This window comes from Dermacentor andersoni, chromosome 2 (assembly GCF_023375885.2).
Source record: "Dermacentor andersoni chromosome 2, qqDerAnde1_hic_scaffold, whole genome shotgun sequence".
Taxonomy (NCBI): Eukaryota; Metazoa; Arthropoda; class Arachnida; order Ixodida; family Ixodidae; genus Dermacentor; species Dermacentor andersoni.
The window spans coordinates 105,192,773-105,206,089 of NC_092815.1; the positions used below are offsets into that span (position 1 = coordinate 105,192,773).

At 43.5% G+C, this 13,317-nt stretch overlaps 1 protein-coding gene across 1 annotated transcript; it reads left to right on the forward strand.

Annotated features, from left to right (window-relative positions):
• The first annotated feature begins 268 nt into the window (after positions 1–268).
• On the forward strand, positions 269–12,700 carry LOC126541495 (ADP-ribosylation factor-like protein 15). The gene is made up of 4 exons (XM_050188261.3): positions 269–492; positions 3,360–3,573; positions 4,618–4,814; positions 7,459–12,700. The coding sequence occupies exons 1-4, from the start codon at positions 430–432 to the stop codon at positions 7,588–7,590; spliced, it is 606 nt and encodes a 201-aa protein (XP_050044218.1). The 5' UTR covers positions 269–429; the 3' UTR covers positions 7,591–12,700.
• Positions 12,701–13,317: the final 617 nt, after the last annotated feature.

Consider the following 13,317-nt stretch of genomic DNA (forward strand, 5'->3'; position numbering starts at 1 on the left):
CGCGCCAGAATGTATTAAAGTAATGGACAAATCAACGGCAATTTCAAGGTGGTTCCCTCTTCAGTCAAAACAGATACCAAGAATAACAATGTCAGCAATAAAATTATGTTGAATATTTTTACTGGGTACCACTAACGTCTAATTTCTTTTATTTGGTGTACTCTCTAAAAATGACGAAATAAACACGAGAAAAAGAAGGAGAAGGGAGATGATATGTCCACTAGTTGACAGCATCAAACACTCTACGCAAGGCCACTTTTTCTATTTATATGTCTACGGACAATTTGCCCATTGAAAAATGGCGCTGTAAGCTGTCGTCGTGTGTGTTTTCTGGTCAACGTCCGTAGGCCTTTCCTCGAAGGTGCCGCAGAGACTCGCCGCCAGTGATCGTGGTGGGCTCGTCGGGCGCCTTCGAGGAAACCCCCCACAATGCCAAAAGTCGTCGAGAACATGCAACTTGGCTTTGCTGGCTGTCGCACCGCTTTTCGAAGGGTCAGTGCTTCTTCGTAGAAACAGCCCTGCATCAACTGAGTTGTGTTGTCGAAAAGAGTTGAACTCTCCTGGTTTACAGAAAGTAGCTCGCTTCTGTCTTCAATGTGACATGAACCGCGAAGCGTGAACCTACGGTGATGGCTTTCATTCTTTCGAGTAAACATTTTACTTTATTTTTGAGTTTTTCTCTTATCAAAGGTCGCGGCCGTCGACCTTTCAGTGTCGCGGTGTGAAGAATGTTTATATATTGCCGGATTGATATACTTCCGTGTCGGCGGTGCTTGACACACGCGGCAGCAATTTGTTTTATTTCTTCAGTTGTAAATGAACTGGTTTTTAACTCATCTGACTCAAGGTGGTGGCTTTTTATTTCGTTCATTGGAAGAGTGCATAGGTTCCCACTTGTCAGCTTGTTTACATCTGTTAAACATTGCCAAAGCACTATGCACCGCTCATCAAAATGAAAAAAGAAAGAAATGGCTAAAAAAAAACTGAATCGGACCTGTTGCTTTCCGAGATTTCTGGCTGCGGAGAAACCTTTTACTGAAAACAAAACCATCAAGTGTACAAGACTAGCTAAGGCCCCGGTAAGTGTGTAGATGCTCTCTATTATGTGTGCTTCGTAGCCTATGTTGTTTAACGTATTCTCGTTGCAAATATTTGCTGAGTTTTCTTGCACATAACACCGTGAACTTACTAGTAGCACTTGTCATTTCATCAGATGGCTCATGCCCACTATGAGGCGCATTGGGATTATTCAAAAGAATAGCGCAAAGTAGCAGGGACAAAGACAGACAAGACGACAGGACGACGTCCTGTCGTCTTCTCTGTCTTTGTCCCTGCTACTTTGCGCTATTCTTTTGAATAATCATGACACACCAACTAGCCCAGCTTTCTGCTTTGAGCGCATTGGGAACAAGGCAAAATGGTAATAGAAATTTCAAAGTCGCAAAATTATAGCACTTGTGAAACGTGAACACCATGAGAAAAGCTAAGCTTTGTGTTACAAATTTACAGGTAAAGAACAACAGAAAGAGAATGAATTGCTGAGCACAAATCGTAACATGATAAGGAAAAAAAAAGAAAAACTAACAAACGTAAGATTGCTATAGGTTTGAACTAATACGATAATAATAAGATAAGAATGGTAAGCTGAACGTTAGAGGCGAGCGGGGGGGGGGGGGGGGCACTTAGGCCCAGACCAAGCGTGAAAATGTCCAAAATTACTTTTCTCGAAGGTGCGAAGCAATGGCGCGACGAAAATAAGTGGTCAGTCATGTCGTCCTCATTGCAGAGAAAGCAGAGAGAGCAGGGCAATGGATCAGGGAGGCAATGTGGAAACATAATCAGGTGTATCTTTCAACGGATTGTTAGAATTATTGTTTGTTTGTGGAAAACGAGAAGGGATGTTTGCCTCTGCTATTTTTTTCCAATTAACTTTGACGGACTGCAGAATGAGGTTAGATATGCTAGAAATGACAGAAAAACATAATCATAAAGAAAACACAATATTTCATGCAGCCGCTTCCAAGAGTACTGTGCATGAACTGTCGTTAGTAGTGCACTAGAAATAGTTATGGAAAAATTACCAAGAAAGGAGAGTTGGAGAAAAACTTAACAAATTATTGTTGATTGCAGTTTGCACAGTTGGGTCCTTATATATACGGACAAGGGTGACCAGATGACGTCGTGCTCTAGTGGGTGGATAGTTATCTTCAAAGACCAAATAGGCAGCAATTGTTTTTAAATATGTCAAATTATTCATTTAAATATTTGTCCGAAAATATGCCTGATTGGAAGTTAAGTTCACATTGCTATATTTTAGTACACTTCTGCGGGTCACTCAATTTGCTGAGAAAGAAAATGGCAAAAACCTATTGGCATGCTTTGTTTAACACAACATTGCACCAAAAGCTGATAACTTTAGGGTTAACATGAAACTTCTGATGTCATTTGTAGATCTAAGTGAGTGCTCCAGTGCTGGCTACCAGGAAATTTTGCCTTATAAATGTGATAATTGTACTGGATTACCATTTATTATTTTTTTACTAAGATAACTTGAATCCCAGGAAGCCACAAGAAGCAACTAAAGAGCTTTGCAAGTGATACAGAAAAACCAAGACAAAATGCTCTTGTAACAAGTGGCATACTAACAATGCACAAGCTGCAGCTTTCTGTGCTTGTGAAGTGTTATGTATTTTTTTTAAGTGAACTGTACTTTAAATGCAACCCAGAGACTATCGGTACACATGCTGTTTTCTTTTTTTGTGCTTATGTTCTGTGCTCAGTGATTCAAACACAATAATTGAGCTGCATGACAGCCAGTGCTTTTTTGCGCCACCGGTGAGCACTGTAGGAGCGCTGGGGGATCAAAATCAGCCACAATGGGTCACAAAGCCCCCGCTTTCATCGCATACCACAGTGAATTAGTACGATATCCCCAGCAGCCACCAGTGGCGCAAAAAGCACCTGCAGCCTTGCGCTTCAAGTACCGTGTTTCAATCACTGAGCACTCTATCTTTACGCAAGTTGGTTAGGTACATATGTGCGGCAGTATGCACTATATGCGTTTGTTCCTTGCATGAACTCGCTCCTAAGCACAGTGAAGTTTAACACTGAATTATTGAAGGAATACTAAGGCAAGTATCAAGTCAACTAGAGCGGCAGCTATCGCACTTATGAAGTGGCAGATAGGTTGCTTTTTTTCATGAATAGAGGTTTTGTATACTTCCATCATTCACCCACTCTCATCAATTCACGTCTCAAATCTTCCTGTAACCTTTTCAAAAAGTCTTGTTTGTATCACCACTGAAGAAAGTATTCTGGCTCTTAGGTCAACTCCATGATGACCCCTTTGTGCACTGCAGTGTTGCCGGTGGCTGACGTGCAGCGGGAGTGTCCCCGGTCGAGAGCCTCGTGATCAGTACGAGGTGCTGTGCTTGGGTCTTACGGGTGCGGGCAAGTCTACAGCCCTGGCCACATTAGTGGGGGAACCCTGGGATGCCCTTGAGCCTACCACTGGCTTCAACATCAAGACGCTGCCAGTCAATGATACTGTGCTCAATATCAAGGAACTGGGTGGTACGTGCCATTTCACTGAATTTCGTCGTTGGCCACTGCACTCACAAACACCAATAGTTACTGAAACAACAAGCTACAAGTTCAGCCAGTAGACTGACCTTGCCGATCTCACAAATGCATGCACGTCCGTCATGTCGGTGTTATGCCATTGGTTCTCACCGATCTGCCGCTGTACTTACCTAAGCTAAAGAAAACCTTGAGTTGCATGCAGGGATGCACATCTTGTCAATGAATTGCTTTGAAGTGGAGGGAAGTGTATTTTGGTACACATGGCATCTCCTCAACTATGCCTCTGTTACACAGTCGTATTTTCTTTTAATCTTGTTACACTCATTGTATTCCTCTTGTTACAAGGATTGAGCTGCTTTTTCTGTGAATGAAGGCGCCAATACCCATTTGACTGCATTAAAGTGCCCATAAACCACTCTGAATGCATCTACAGTGATAAGAATTTTTCAAAATGGTGTTGCAATAGCAAAGTTACAAGCGTTTCATGAACCATTACGCAGTTGCTGCAGTTTCTCGCTGGCCTTCGTAACCCTTCCCACAGATATGCTCTGCTCCTCACCACACATAGTTCATCCTGTGCAACAAAAGATACGGGTCGTGTTAGTGAGCCAGAGAAGGCACCACTATTTTTCACCTCTGGTCGCCCTCCGTGCAACGCCGACTGAATGGAAGCTTTACAGATGGATCTGTGGTGCACATTTGGAAAACTCTCATCCCTTCTCAGGCCAGCTCTTGTAACATTGGAGCTCTCATCCCTAGTCACTCAGCCAATTGACAGCTTTTACCCTGGTAGCACTATGCATGTGACCCTGCTGGTATTGCAACATGTGAAGAAGGAACCAGAAAAGCCCGAAAAGGGAGCACAGGCTTGTTTAATGAATTTGTGACTTCCGTGCTGCCAACCCAGAAATAATCATCATGGCACTGTGTACCCAGATATGTGGGTTTATTTGAAATGTCTTCAAAATGTCGGAGGTGTTTTAGGAGCCCTTTAAAGCTGGCAAATGATAAATGGTCTTTGACACTGTCATGCAGGCTCGGTACGGCCATTCTGGCAGGAGTACTTTGGGGATGCACATGGAGTGTTGTTCGTGCTGGATGGTGCTGGTGGTGAAGCCTCCTTACAGGCATCCCGCCAGACCTTGGCAGAAGTGCTGCCACAGCTGAAGGGGCGTCCCTGTGTTGTGCTGGCCACCCACGCTGACCTTTCGGGCTGCGCTACTCAAGCACAGGTGGGCCTGCCTGTTATTGTGCCCAAAGCCATACTCTACTGCTTTCTACTTGATGGTGAAAGTAGATATCGAAGGAAGGAAGATTTCCCATCCACTTAACTGTAGAGGATTGCTACAGAAGGGCCAATATGAACATCCTAGAAAAGCTTATTTCACAATTGAAGAAAATATTGTCCAGGTTCAGAGCCAAATTAATCGATGGCTGGGATTTGTCAGTTAACCTTCTATTACATGAAACTTTTCCAGAGGACTAATTCAAATAGGGCAGATATTGGTGACCATAAATGCATTTCCTTTCAAGTCAATTTGCCACAAAGAGGCTCTTACAAGTGGAATAGGAGAAATGTGTAGTTAAAATAGCTTGGATTTGAGCCATGTATCTTGGATTGGGTGCCTGTTATCCTTCCAGAGACGAGATACCATGCATGAAGGTGAGTGTGCTTTCAGAGTGAGGAAATGGATGGTAAGAGTCAATGACTGGTGTTGGTAAGAGTGGGCTTTGTTGAGAAGCTTATTGAATTGGGGACATTGGTTTGAGTTGTGGCTTCCTAGTGCCTGCAGCCCAGAAACCAACTGCTGCTTGTAACATGAAAGCCTTTGCACTGCAGGTTCAACTGAAAATGCTAACAAAAAACTGTCTAGTAGAGCCAGCAACTTCCCGATTCATACTCTGCTTGCTTCCCTATCTGTGGTGATTTCCTGTGCACATTTCTTACATTTATACTAACAAGCTCTCATATGTATTTAGCTAACCTGTGAAGTTATCACTCGGACTGCTGTTCCATCTGCACACAGATTTGTTACAGTGAAACCTCGTTAAACCGTAGTTGGCCGGAGCTTGGACAAAGTACGTGCTAAATGGTAGTACTGCTTAACCGAAACAGCATGAGATCACCCACTTACCTGTCAAAAACAGAACTCAGAGAGAGTGCGATGAAAGGGGAAGAAACATGCAGTATTCATTCACTTCGCGCGACAAAAGTGTTATTTTCGTTTGATGCTGCGGCGGCCTAGTAGCGATGACAGCAGCCTCAAACTTACTGAAGCTGCGTGCCAGCTTTTCAGCCAGCCCCCTCTTCTCGGCAAACACTCGCATGGCAGAGTCCTCGTTGGCGTTGCATGTTCTCTGTGCACGCGGGTGGTAGTGCTGCAGAACTCGCGGGGCGCCTTTTTCATTGCGCGGTGCTGTTCTCGTCATAATTGCATTCATGAGCCTGACGTAATGCACAGCTTTTGCCACCATTGGGCCTGAATCGCCTGTGCTGTCGCTTTCCGTGTTGTCCTCATCACTGTCACTAGGTGACACTTCAGCAACAACAGAGGCAACGACGGCGAAAAGTCAAACCTCGTAGCCAACATCTCTTCGCGGTCACAGCAGCACTGCCGAGCAACTTCACCTTCCAAATGCCACACCATAGTCAACAGTAGACCCATGTCGTGTGCCAGCGTTGACTTTTCGTGTCACATTCGATAGCACGAACGATGTGTCTAATTTTTCTTCTATGCTGAGCACCCAGCGTCTTTTTTATCCGAGCTTCGGTATGACACGAGTCCTTGTTTGCACGACGCCACAACGCAACAACGGACTCTGGCACGGCGCCGAAATGATGTTGATGTGGCTTCATGCGCAAACGCACAGGGCGCTTGGAGGCCATTCTGACCTCTGAGGCTTGTTCTGTCGGGGCCATGCCGCCCGATAGAGACGACGCACCGCAGTGTTTGCGCAACGAAAAGTGTTAACCGATACGTACGCAATAAGCTGGTACGGTTTATGTGGATAGAAAACACATTATGTTCAATGACCGCTGAGTCGGGGATTTAAAACTTTTAAAACGAAACTACTGTTTAAGCAGGTACGGTTTAACGAGGTTCTACTGTATGACCAAGAGTTCCATGTGAATGTTTTGCAGAAAACGAGCAGAAAGGGGGGTTAGCAGAGGGGCCCGATTTTTATTAGTCATATCATAAGAAGCCAACGAACACTGACACCAAGGACAACATAGGGGAAATTACTTGTGCTTAATAAATGAAATAAAGAAACGATAAATTAATGGAAATTAAAGTGGATGAAAAAACAACTTGCCGCAGGTGGGAACCGAACCCACAACCTTGTTGTCCTTGGTGTCAGTGTTTGTTGGCTTCTTATGATATGTTTTGCAGAAAGTAATTTGTTTATCTTTGTCTGTTCAGCTAACAGTGAAAACCCAAGTTCTATTTCTTACCTGTTTGCTACTGTCATGGTGATGGGGTGAACAGAATATTTAGCAGAGCACTTGGTATCTTGGAAAACTAAAGAAAGAAACTTTGCTGTAGATCTTTTGAAAGTTAAGCTACAGCCCTCAACTAATAGCACATGCAGTGTACAAGATACAAAGTGAAGACCTCGTTTCTAAGAGCTTGGGGGTTAAACGTACCTCACCAAGTCCTCGTTTTCTGTGCACAGAAGCAACAAACCATCACCAGTCCTTGCTAAAAGGAATAAAAGAAGGACAAAATCTTTATATAGCTCTTTCTCGTCCTCTGTCTTTATAGTGAGCAGCCATGATTGACATTAAGTTTTGATCACATTATGATAGAAGCCTATAGCTTAGTGCGCAATCCATTTGGCATCTATATCTCTTTACTGTCTGTCCTGTGTCAACAGGTGGAGCAACTGCTTGAAGGCCTGATGCATGGCCGAAAATCAGCAGTGTTGTCTTGTTCCCGGGGCCAGCGTCAGGAAGTGCTCAAGGCACTTGAAATGCTCACTGGTTACATGACGGCATCCATCAAGTAGCATCGAGCCACAGACGCGCCTGTATGAAATGCTCAAGGGCGGTGCTTGGCCTCACCCCCACCGTACCGACAGATGTGTTGCGAACAGATGTATTCCTCACCACCCTGACCATCATCCTCCGGCACAGTTGTGTTTCCTGACACGAAACTCACTGGTAGTTTCTTTTTACAATTTGCCTATCTGTAAATGGCACCAAGGCTCTTCTTACCTGACATGTGGAGTGCCACTTGGCTTCGCAGCGGCTCGCCTCATTTTCTTCTAAACAAACTTTGTGCGATTAGTGCTGCCAAAGCTTGGCATCTCATCTGCTTGTCAAAACATGTGCGAGTGTTGACAAGACATATGCAACGAGATTAACAGGGTGTACACGGCGAACCTTTGTTAGAAACCACACCATACTTCTGTCCGCTGCCACTTGAGGCAGACTAAACATGATGTTGGTACCTGTAAGCACTTATTAGCAAGTGCTTTGGTAGGATTTCCCAAAATGTTGTTAGGGTACAGCTGGACAGCCATGCATGGTGGACATGGCTTGGCCTCAGCTGCATCAATCACCATGGTGACTGTATTGGGTTTTGCATTGAATGACTCATTCAAGTGTATTGCTCTGCATGGCATTTGGCATTACACCGAGCATTCGCAAGATGAGTGGTAATAGACAGTTGTGCATTGACAATGATATGTTAGAAGAGAGACGTTTTAAATATGTTTGTACCAAATCTACAGAGAGTGAAATGTCACATTGCAACCATTTTCTTGGCGTGGTCAGTCCAGCACAATCGCACCTGGCTACTTCTGCCCGTGATGAGCTCAACGTGTTCCCACCTTCTGAATCTGACTGCATTTCAGTCTGGCGTCCTTGTTTCAAGCAGTGTGTGTTGTTTTAAGTCGTCTTACTATTGTACACAGTATTTGCTATGGCATGCAGTTGTGATAGTTCCATCTACGGACCCTGCAGACAACATCGGCATTAATGACATCCCACTGCATGGCCCGACACGGCTGTAGTGTTTTATCCCTGGCCTGTCCCAGTGAAGAGCATGCATGCAAGCGCACATTACAAGTCAGCCGAAATGCGTGCTCACATTTCCCGCATTGTAGGCATTCCTCTGTTCTTAAATCAAGCCTGCAGGTGCAGGCTTCAGAACTTGTGGTCTACTCTTAATCTGTAGCTCACTGTTTGCTGTGATGCAAGCCATTTTGTTGTCGCACAAACTAGACTTGGCATGCTCGCCCGCCCTGCATATTGTGTTCATGCTGTGTGGCAAAACAGCACACCAAAGATTGCAACTGCGTGCATTTGCTACTGCCATTGGAAAGCAGTGCTGTCTGTTTTTTGTGTGTAATGCCTGCACGTCACAGTTTGGTTGTTCAGAGCTCAAAATTCATTTCACCATAGCACACACAAACTGAATTTTAACACCGAGCTTTTGAATTTCTGAATATATGCATCTGTGTTGGTGAGGTCCAACTGCCCCAAGTTATTGCTATATTAACCAGAAGTCTCTCAACAGTTCTCTTATATTGCTGAAAAGAAACCTGGCAGTGAACTTACTGCCCTTGCAACCTCATTTGTTCATTGTGCAAGTTCAGGCAGTCAACCTAGCATTTGAAAGTTATTCGCTGTAATGTGTTTCAGATACATATTTTTGTCTGTCTGTTGTCAACATCAGGTATGTTCATTTTCGTTGAGGCAATATTTCACAGCAAGATCCCCTTGGCTCCGTATTTTCCTTGACAGAGATAATGCTGTGTAGAGACCCAGTGCCATATTATGTAAGGATTATTTTCATTTCATTTTGTTCACTTATCACCCATCACAGCGAGAGGCCTATACTGGTGATAACGGAGGTGCGACATTATGCCAGCCAATGACGCAGGACAAAAAGTATCAAAAATGAAAAAGTCATTACATAATACGGCCCCTAGTTTCACTTATTTCACTATGCAACTATGTAAAATTTATCAGCACCGTGCAATGACTCTTAGTGGTTAAAATTTTTTCTTCTCACAGGAAAACTTGGTGCCACTTCTCAACACAGTCCCCACTCAATCTGTGGTGTGCCAAGAATTGTTGCTTCTTATGGGTCTTTGAAGGAGAGAGGCAGTCTTTGCTTCAACTGTAGCCAACGGCAATGCTTATTTGCTATCTGTTTAAACCCTCGGTTAAGCAAATTGCTACCGAAAAGAACATGGTTCCCACGAGCCATGCATTTTGCGAGACCTCTTCTTTTGAATACACCACTGAGCATGACAACTTGTACTTCACCAAAGGTAGCATAATGTAGTTTTACAGTAATTCTGTAACAAGAAAGTATGCATTCCATAACCAGAAAGTATTGCAAGGGGAAATGAGAAAGATGAATTTGCACTTGAGGTACTAAATTTGAAATATTTTTGTAGCGTTTCATGTGAGGTTTTGGACAGACTTGCATCTACATGAAAAATTGGGTAGAATTTGAATAGATGCCATCTCGGATAGATTCCTTTGCTTTCCACAATCAGTAAAGAATACTTTCTGGGTATACTCACACAACCTGATGACAGAACCTGTCTTTTTTCCTTTTTTTGCCTTGTTTAAAGCGAGTATGTGCCCTTGTGCACATACTTATAATGATTGAGGGTCCCTGTTTGTACAACCTGGTCCACTGTTCAAAGGAACATAGGAGCACAGGACCTCCATTCTGTACTCTAAGCAATTGGTACACACGTTTCTTTTTTTGCAGGAAGGGAGTGGGTTTGACACAACAGTGTCATCGTGTGTAGTTGTCTACTGTGCCAAGCCACTGCAAACATTTTCGGTTATTCCTTGCAATTAGGGGATTGCTGTTCATCTTACTTACAAGCCAGCTACTGCAGACAACTGATTTTAGCAGACAGCTGTGTTGTAATGCCTTTGACTGCCCTGAAGCTTTGTTACTAAGTGAGCAGACAATGTGAAATGAGAACAGCCTTCTTAACGACAGCATTCACTGTGTGGCGGCTGCTTGCTTTGGTGTTCAATTTAAGCTGTGATTCGCTCTGTGCATTCTTGTGACAGGCCACTTAATATCAGAAGGATCAAGCGGATACACAATCTGCAACAGTTCAGTTCTACATGAGCAGGCATTCTTGTTCACAGTTGTGTTCTGTAGAAACCCTCTAATGCATTTTTCACATGGGAAGCAGGATTGATTCATGCAGCTGAACAGACCAACCAATGCATTCTATGCCTCCAAATCAATTCTAACCACCTGGGGTAGCTTAACTGGCACCCTATGCATAGCTGTGTTCTGCGCCTATTGGTATTTGGCTGCAGTCGAACCCCCAACCATGTGCTCAGCAGCACAATGCTATAGCCACTGTAGGCGTGTGACTGCAGTAGTGCAGTAGCCTGAAAACACCTTATGTGGACATGTTAGTATCATGAGAGCCTGTTGTAACTCTTTGAGGAATGTATTAGCAGGGTTCTACTGTACGCCACCTCATTTGTTGATTAGCCTGAAGCCAAAAAGGTGGTCTTGTGCGGGACATGCCGAACAGACGGTACCCAACACGCCAGTGCTTTAAGCACTGCTCCATCACACTTGCTGGATGCTTTTAAGCTTTCTGTGGACAATACTATGCAGGCAAGGGGATTATATTTGTGTTTACTTGCACAGCACTGTTTTAAAAGGTGGTGAGTTACTAAGGACAGCATCATGTCTAGTCTAGTCTTCTTTTTATACTCTGTTGCTGCAGAAGCAGCCTTTTGTTAGCTGCTTTTATTGGCATTTGTTTTAAAGTTTTCTTATTGAATGTCTCTTGTCTGCTGCATGCTCCTGTTTTACACATATCCCCATGCAATTTTTATACCCGCGTGTGTTGAAACATGCTGCAGAGATACTTCATATTGTTCTCAGAGAAAGTAGGTCATGATGCAAAACTTGCAGACTAGCCAATGACCTGTTTATAGCTTGCAAGGTTTATTTGGATGCTGCTAAAGATTCTGTTGGCCTGTCAAATATGACATCTGCCATATTGTGTGCGATAGACTGTTTGTCACAATGTCCCAGGTCACTGCTTTCCTCCACCCAAATGTGCAATAGCAAAAGTTTATGAACAAGACAAATACCATTGAGATGTTTTCTAAACTATTGCCATTGCTGTCCTAGAAAGTTTTGTTTATTCATAGCCCTATTGTAGTTATCACTCAAAAAGTCATCATTTGAATGAAAAACACAGGCAAAAAAGAATACCTTTCCCATTCTGCATTCGTCCTGTCTTCTTCTACCTCAGTGTCTCATCCCTAGCGCAGTTTAAGTTCACAAAAAGTATGCCTTGCCAACTAGCCTCCCAACTCTCTCCTTGATTTCTTTCCCACAGAGTTCATTTAGCTTGCTCTGTGTGCAGAGCAAAAGTTAGCACTGTACTTAATGAACTCAGAATTTTGGAATACTCAGGGTATTTGGTACTATCAAATTAGGCACGCTTGGCTAAAGGGGCCCTTGAATAAATTCACGATTTGCTCATGACTGCCAATTGGTCAAAGCAAGTGCCAGCATGAAAGCTGCAAATATCTTATTTACTCCTGCTTTATGTAAATCACCAAGCTTCTCTTTTTTTCTCCTCTCATTCTGCAGAAAAGCTGAATCTGTATATTTTCAAGAATTTGCACAGTGACACCAGAGCCCTTTAAAGAAGTACTTTTGTTTGTCAGTGTTTACTTTTCAAGAACTGAGCTCAGCTTCATTCAGCACTGACATATAAACTGAAGCGAAGTGTAATTGCATCCCTTTTAATCTGACTTTCCAAGTTTTTCCCCCCATATCCATATGTGCACTCAAGCGAAGTCTTGATTATGGAAATCGTATGTTATTACTCCTTTGCATGTTCTATTCTGCATTTGTCTTTCATCTGTTGGTGCAGTGTGCTTGTCAAGTGCAATGTACCTGCAAGCTTTTATTCTCCTTCCACACTCTAAAGCCTGGTTGTCGCTGTGTTGTGTAGTGTCTAGCTCAGATTACTAGGACTGTTAGCATTTCCTCTCCGCTGGACTCGTGTTTTTAAGAGGGTAAACTGGGATATGACAGTTGCAAGTTGTCAAGAATCTGCAGGCTTCATTATGTTAAAATAAACCAGCCAATCAAGACTCCTCGTACAATGGTCGCTTCTATAACCTTTGCCAGCATCTAGAGTTTCATACTCCAGACAACAGTTCACATGACAATAGTCTAAACTATGTTCAAAGTCTGGAGTGTTGACAGTATGGAAGACTGGTCTACTAAAGGACTGTTATAGCGTACCTGGAAAGCACGAAGCAAATCTTGCAGCTGTAGCAGGGTTGACTGTTGGTAAAGCATTAACACAGTTTCGCTGAGAGGAAGAAGTGCGGGTAAAGAACTATGTTACGACAGTCATTAAAATTTAAATTCCTGCAACTTCCTACATGCCTATCCAGATTGCACCATGGTAAATAACACTTCAAACTTCAAAATAATTGCAGAGATTATGGTTTGTGTTCTTACTTTGTGCCTGACCACTGCTCCGTTAGTTTAAGCGCATGCACGCCTCTGCTGTTACTGAGGAAGTTTTAGTAAGCATTAGCCCTATCTGCCTCACCTCTCGCAATTTTTCTGCTCAGTGCAACATTGCAGTTGTAATACTTCTGCGACTGCAAGCTATGACCCTTTCAGTAGAGCCTGCTGCTGGCATACAAGCCGTTTGGTGGCTCAATGCAACTATGAAATCTCCAGGGCAAGCAAGAGC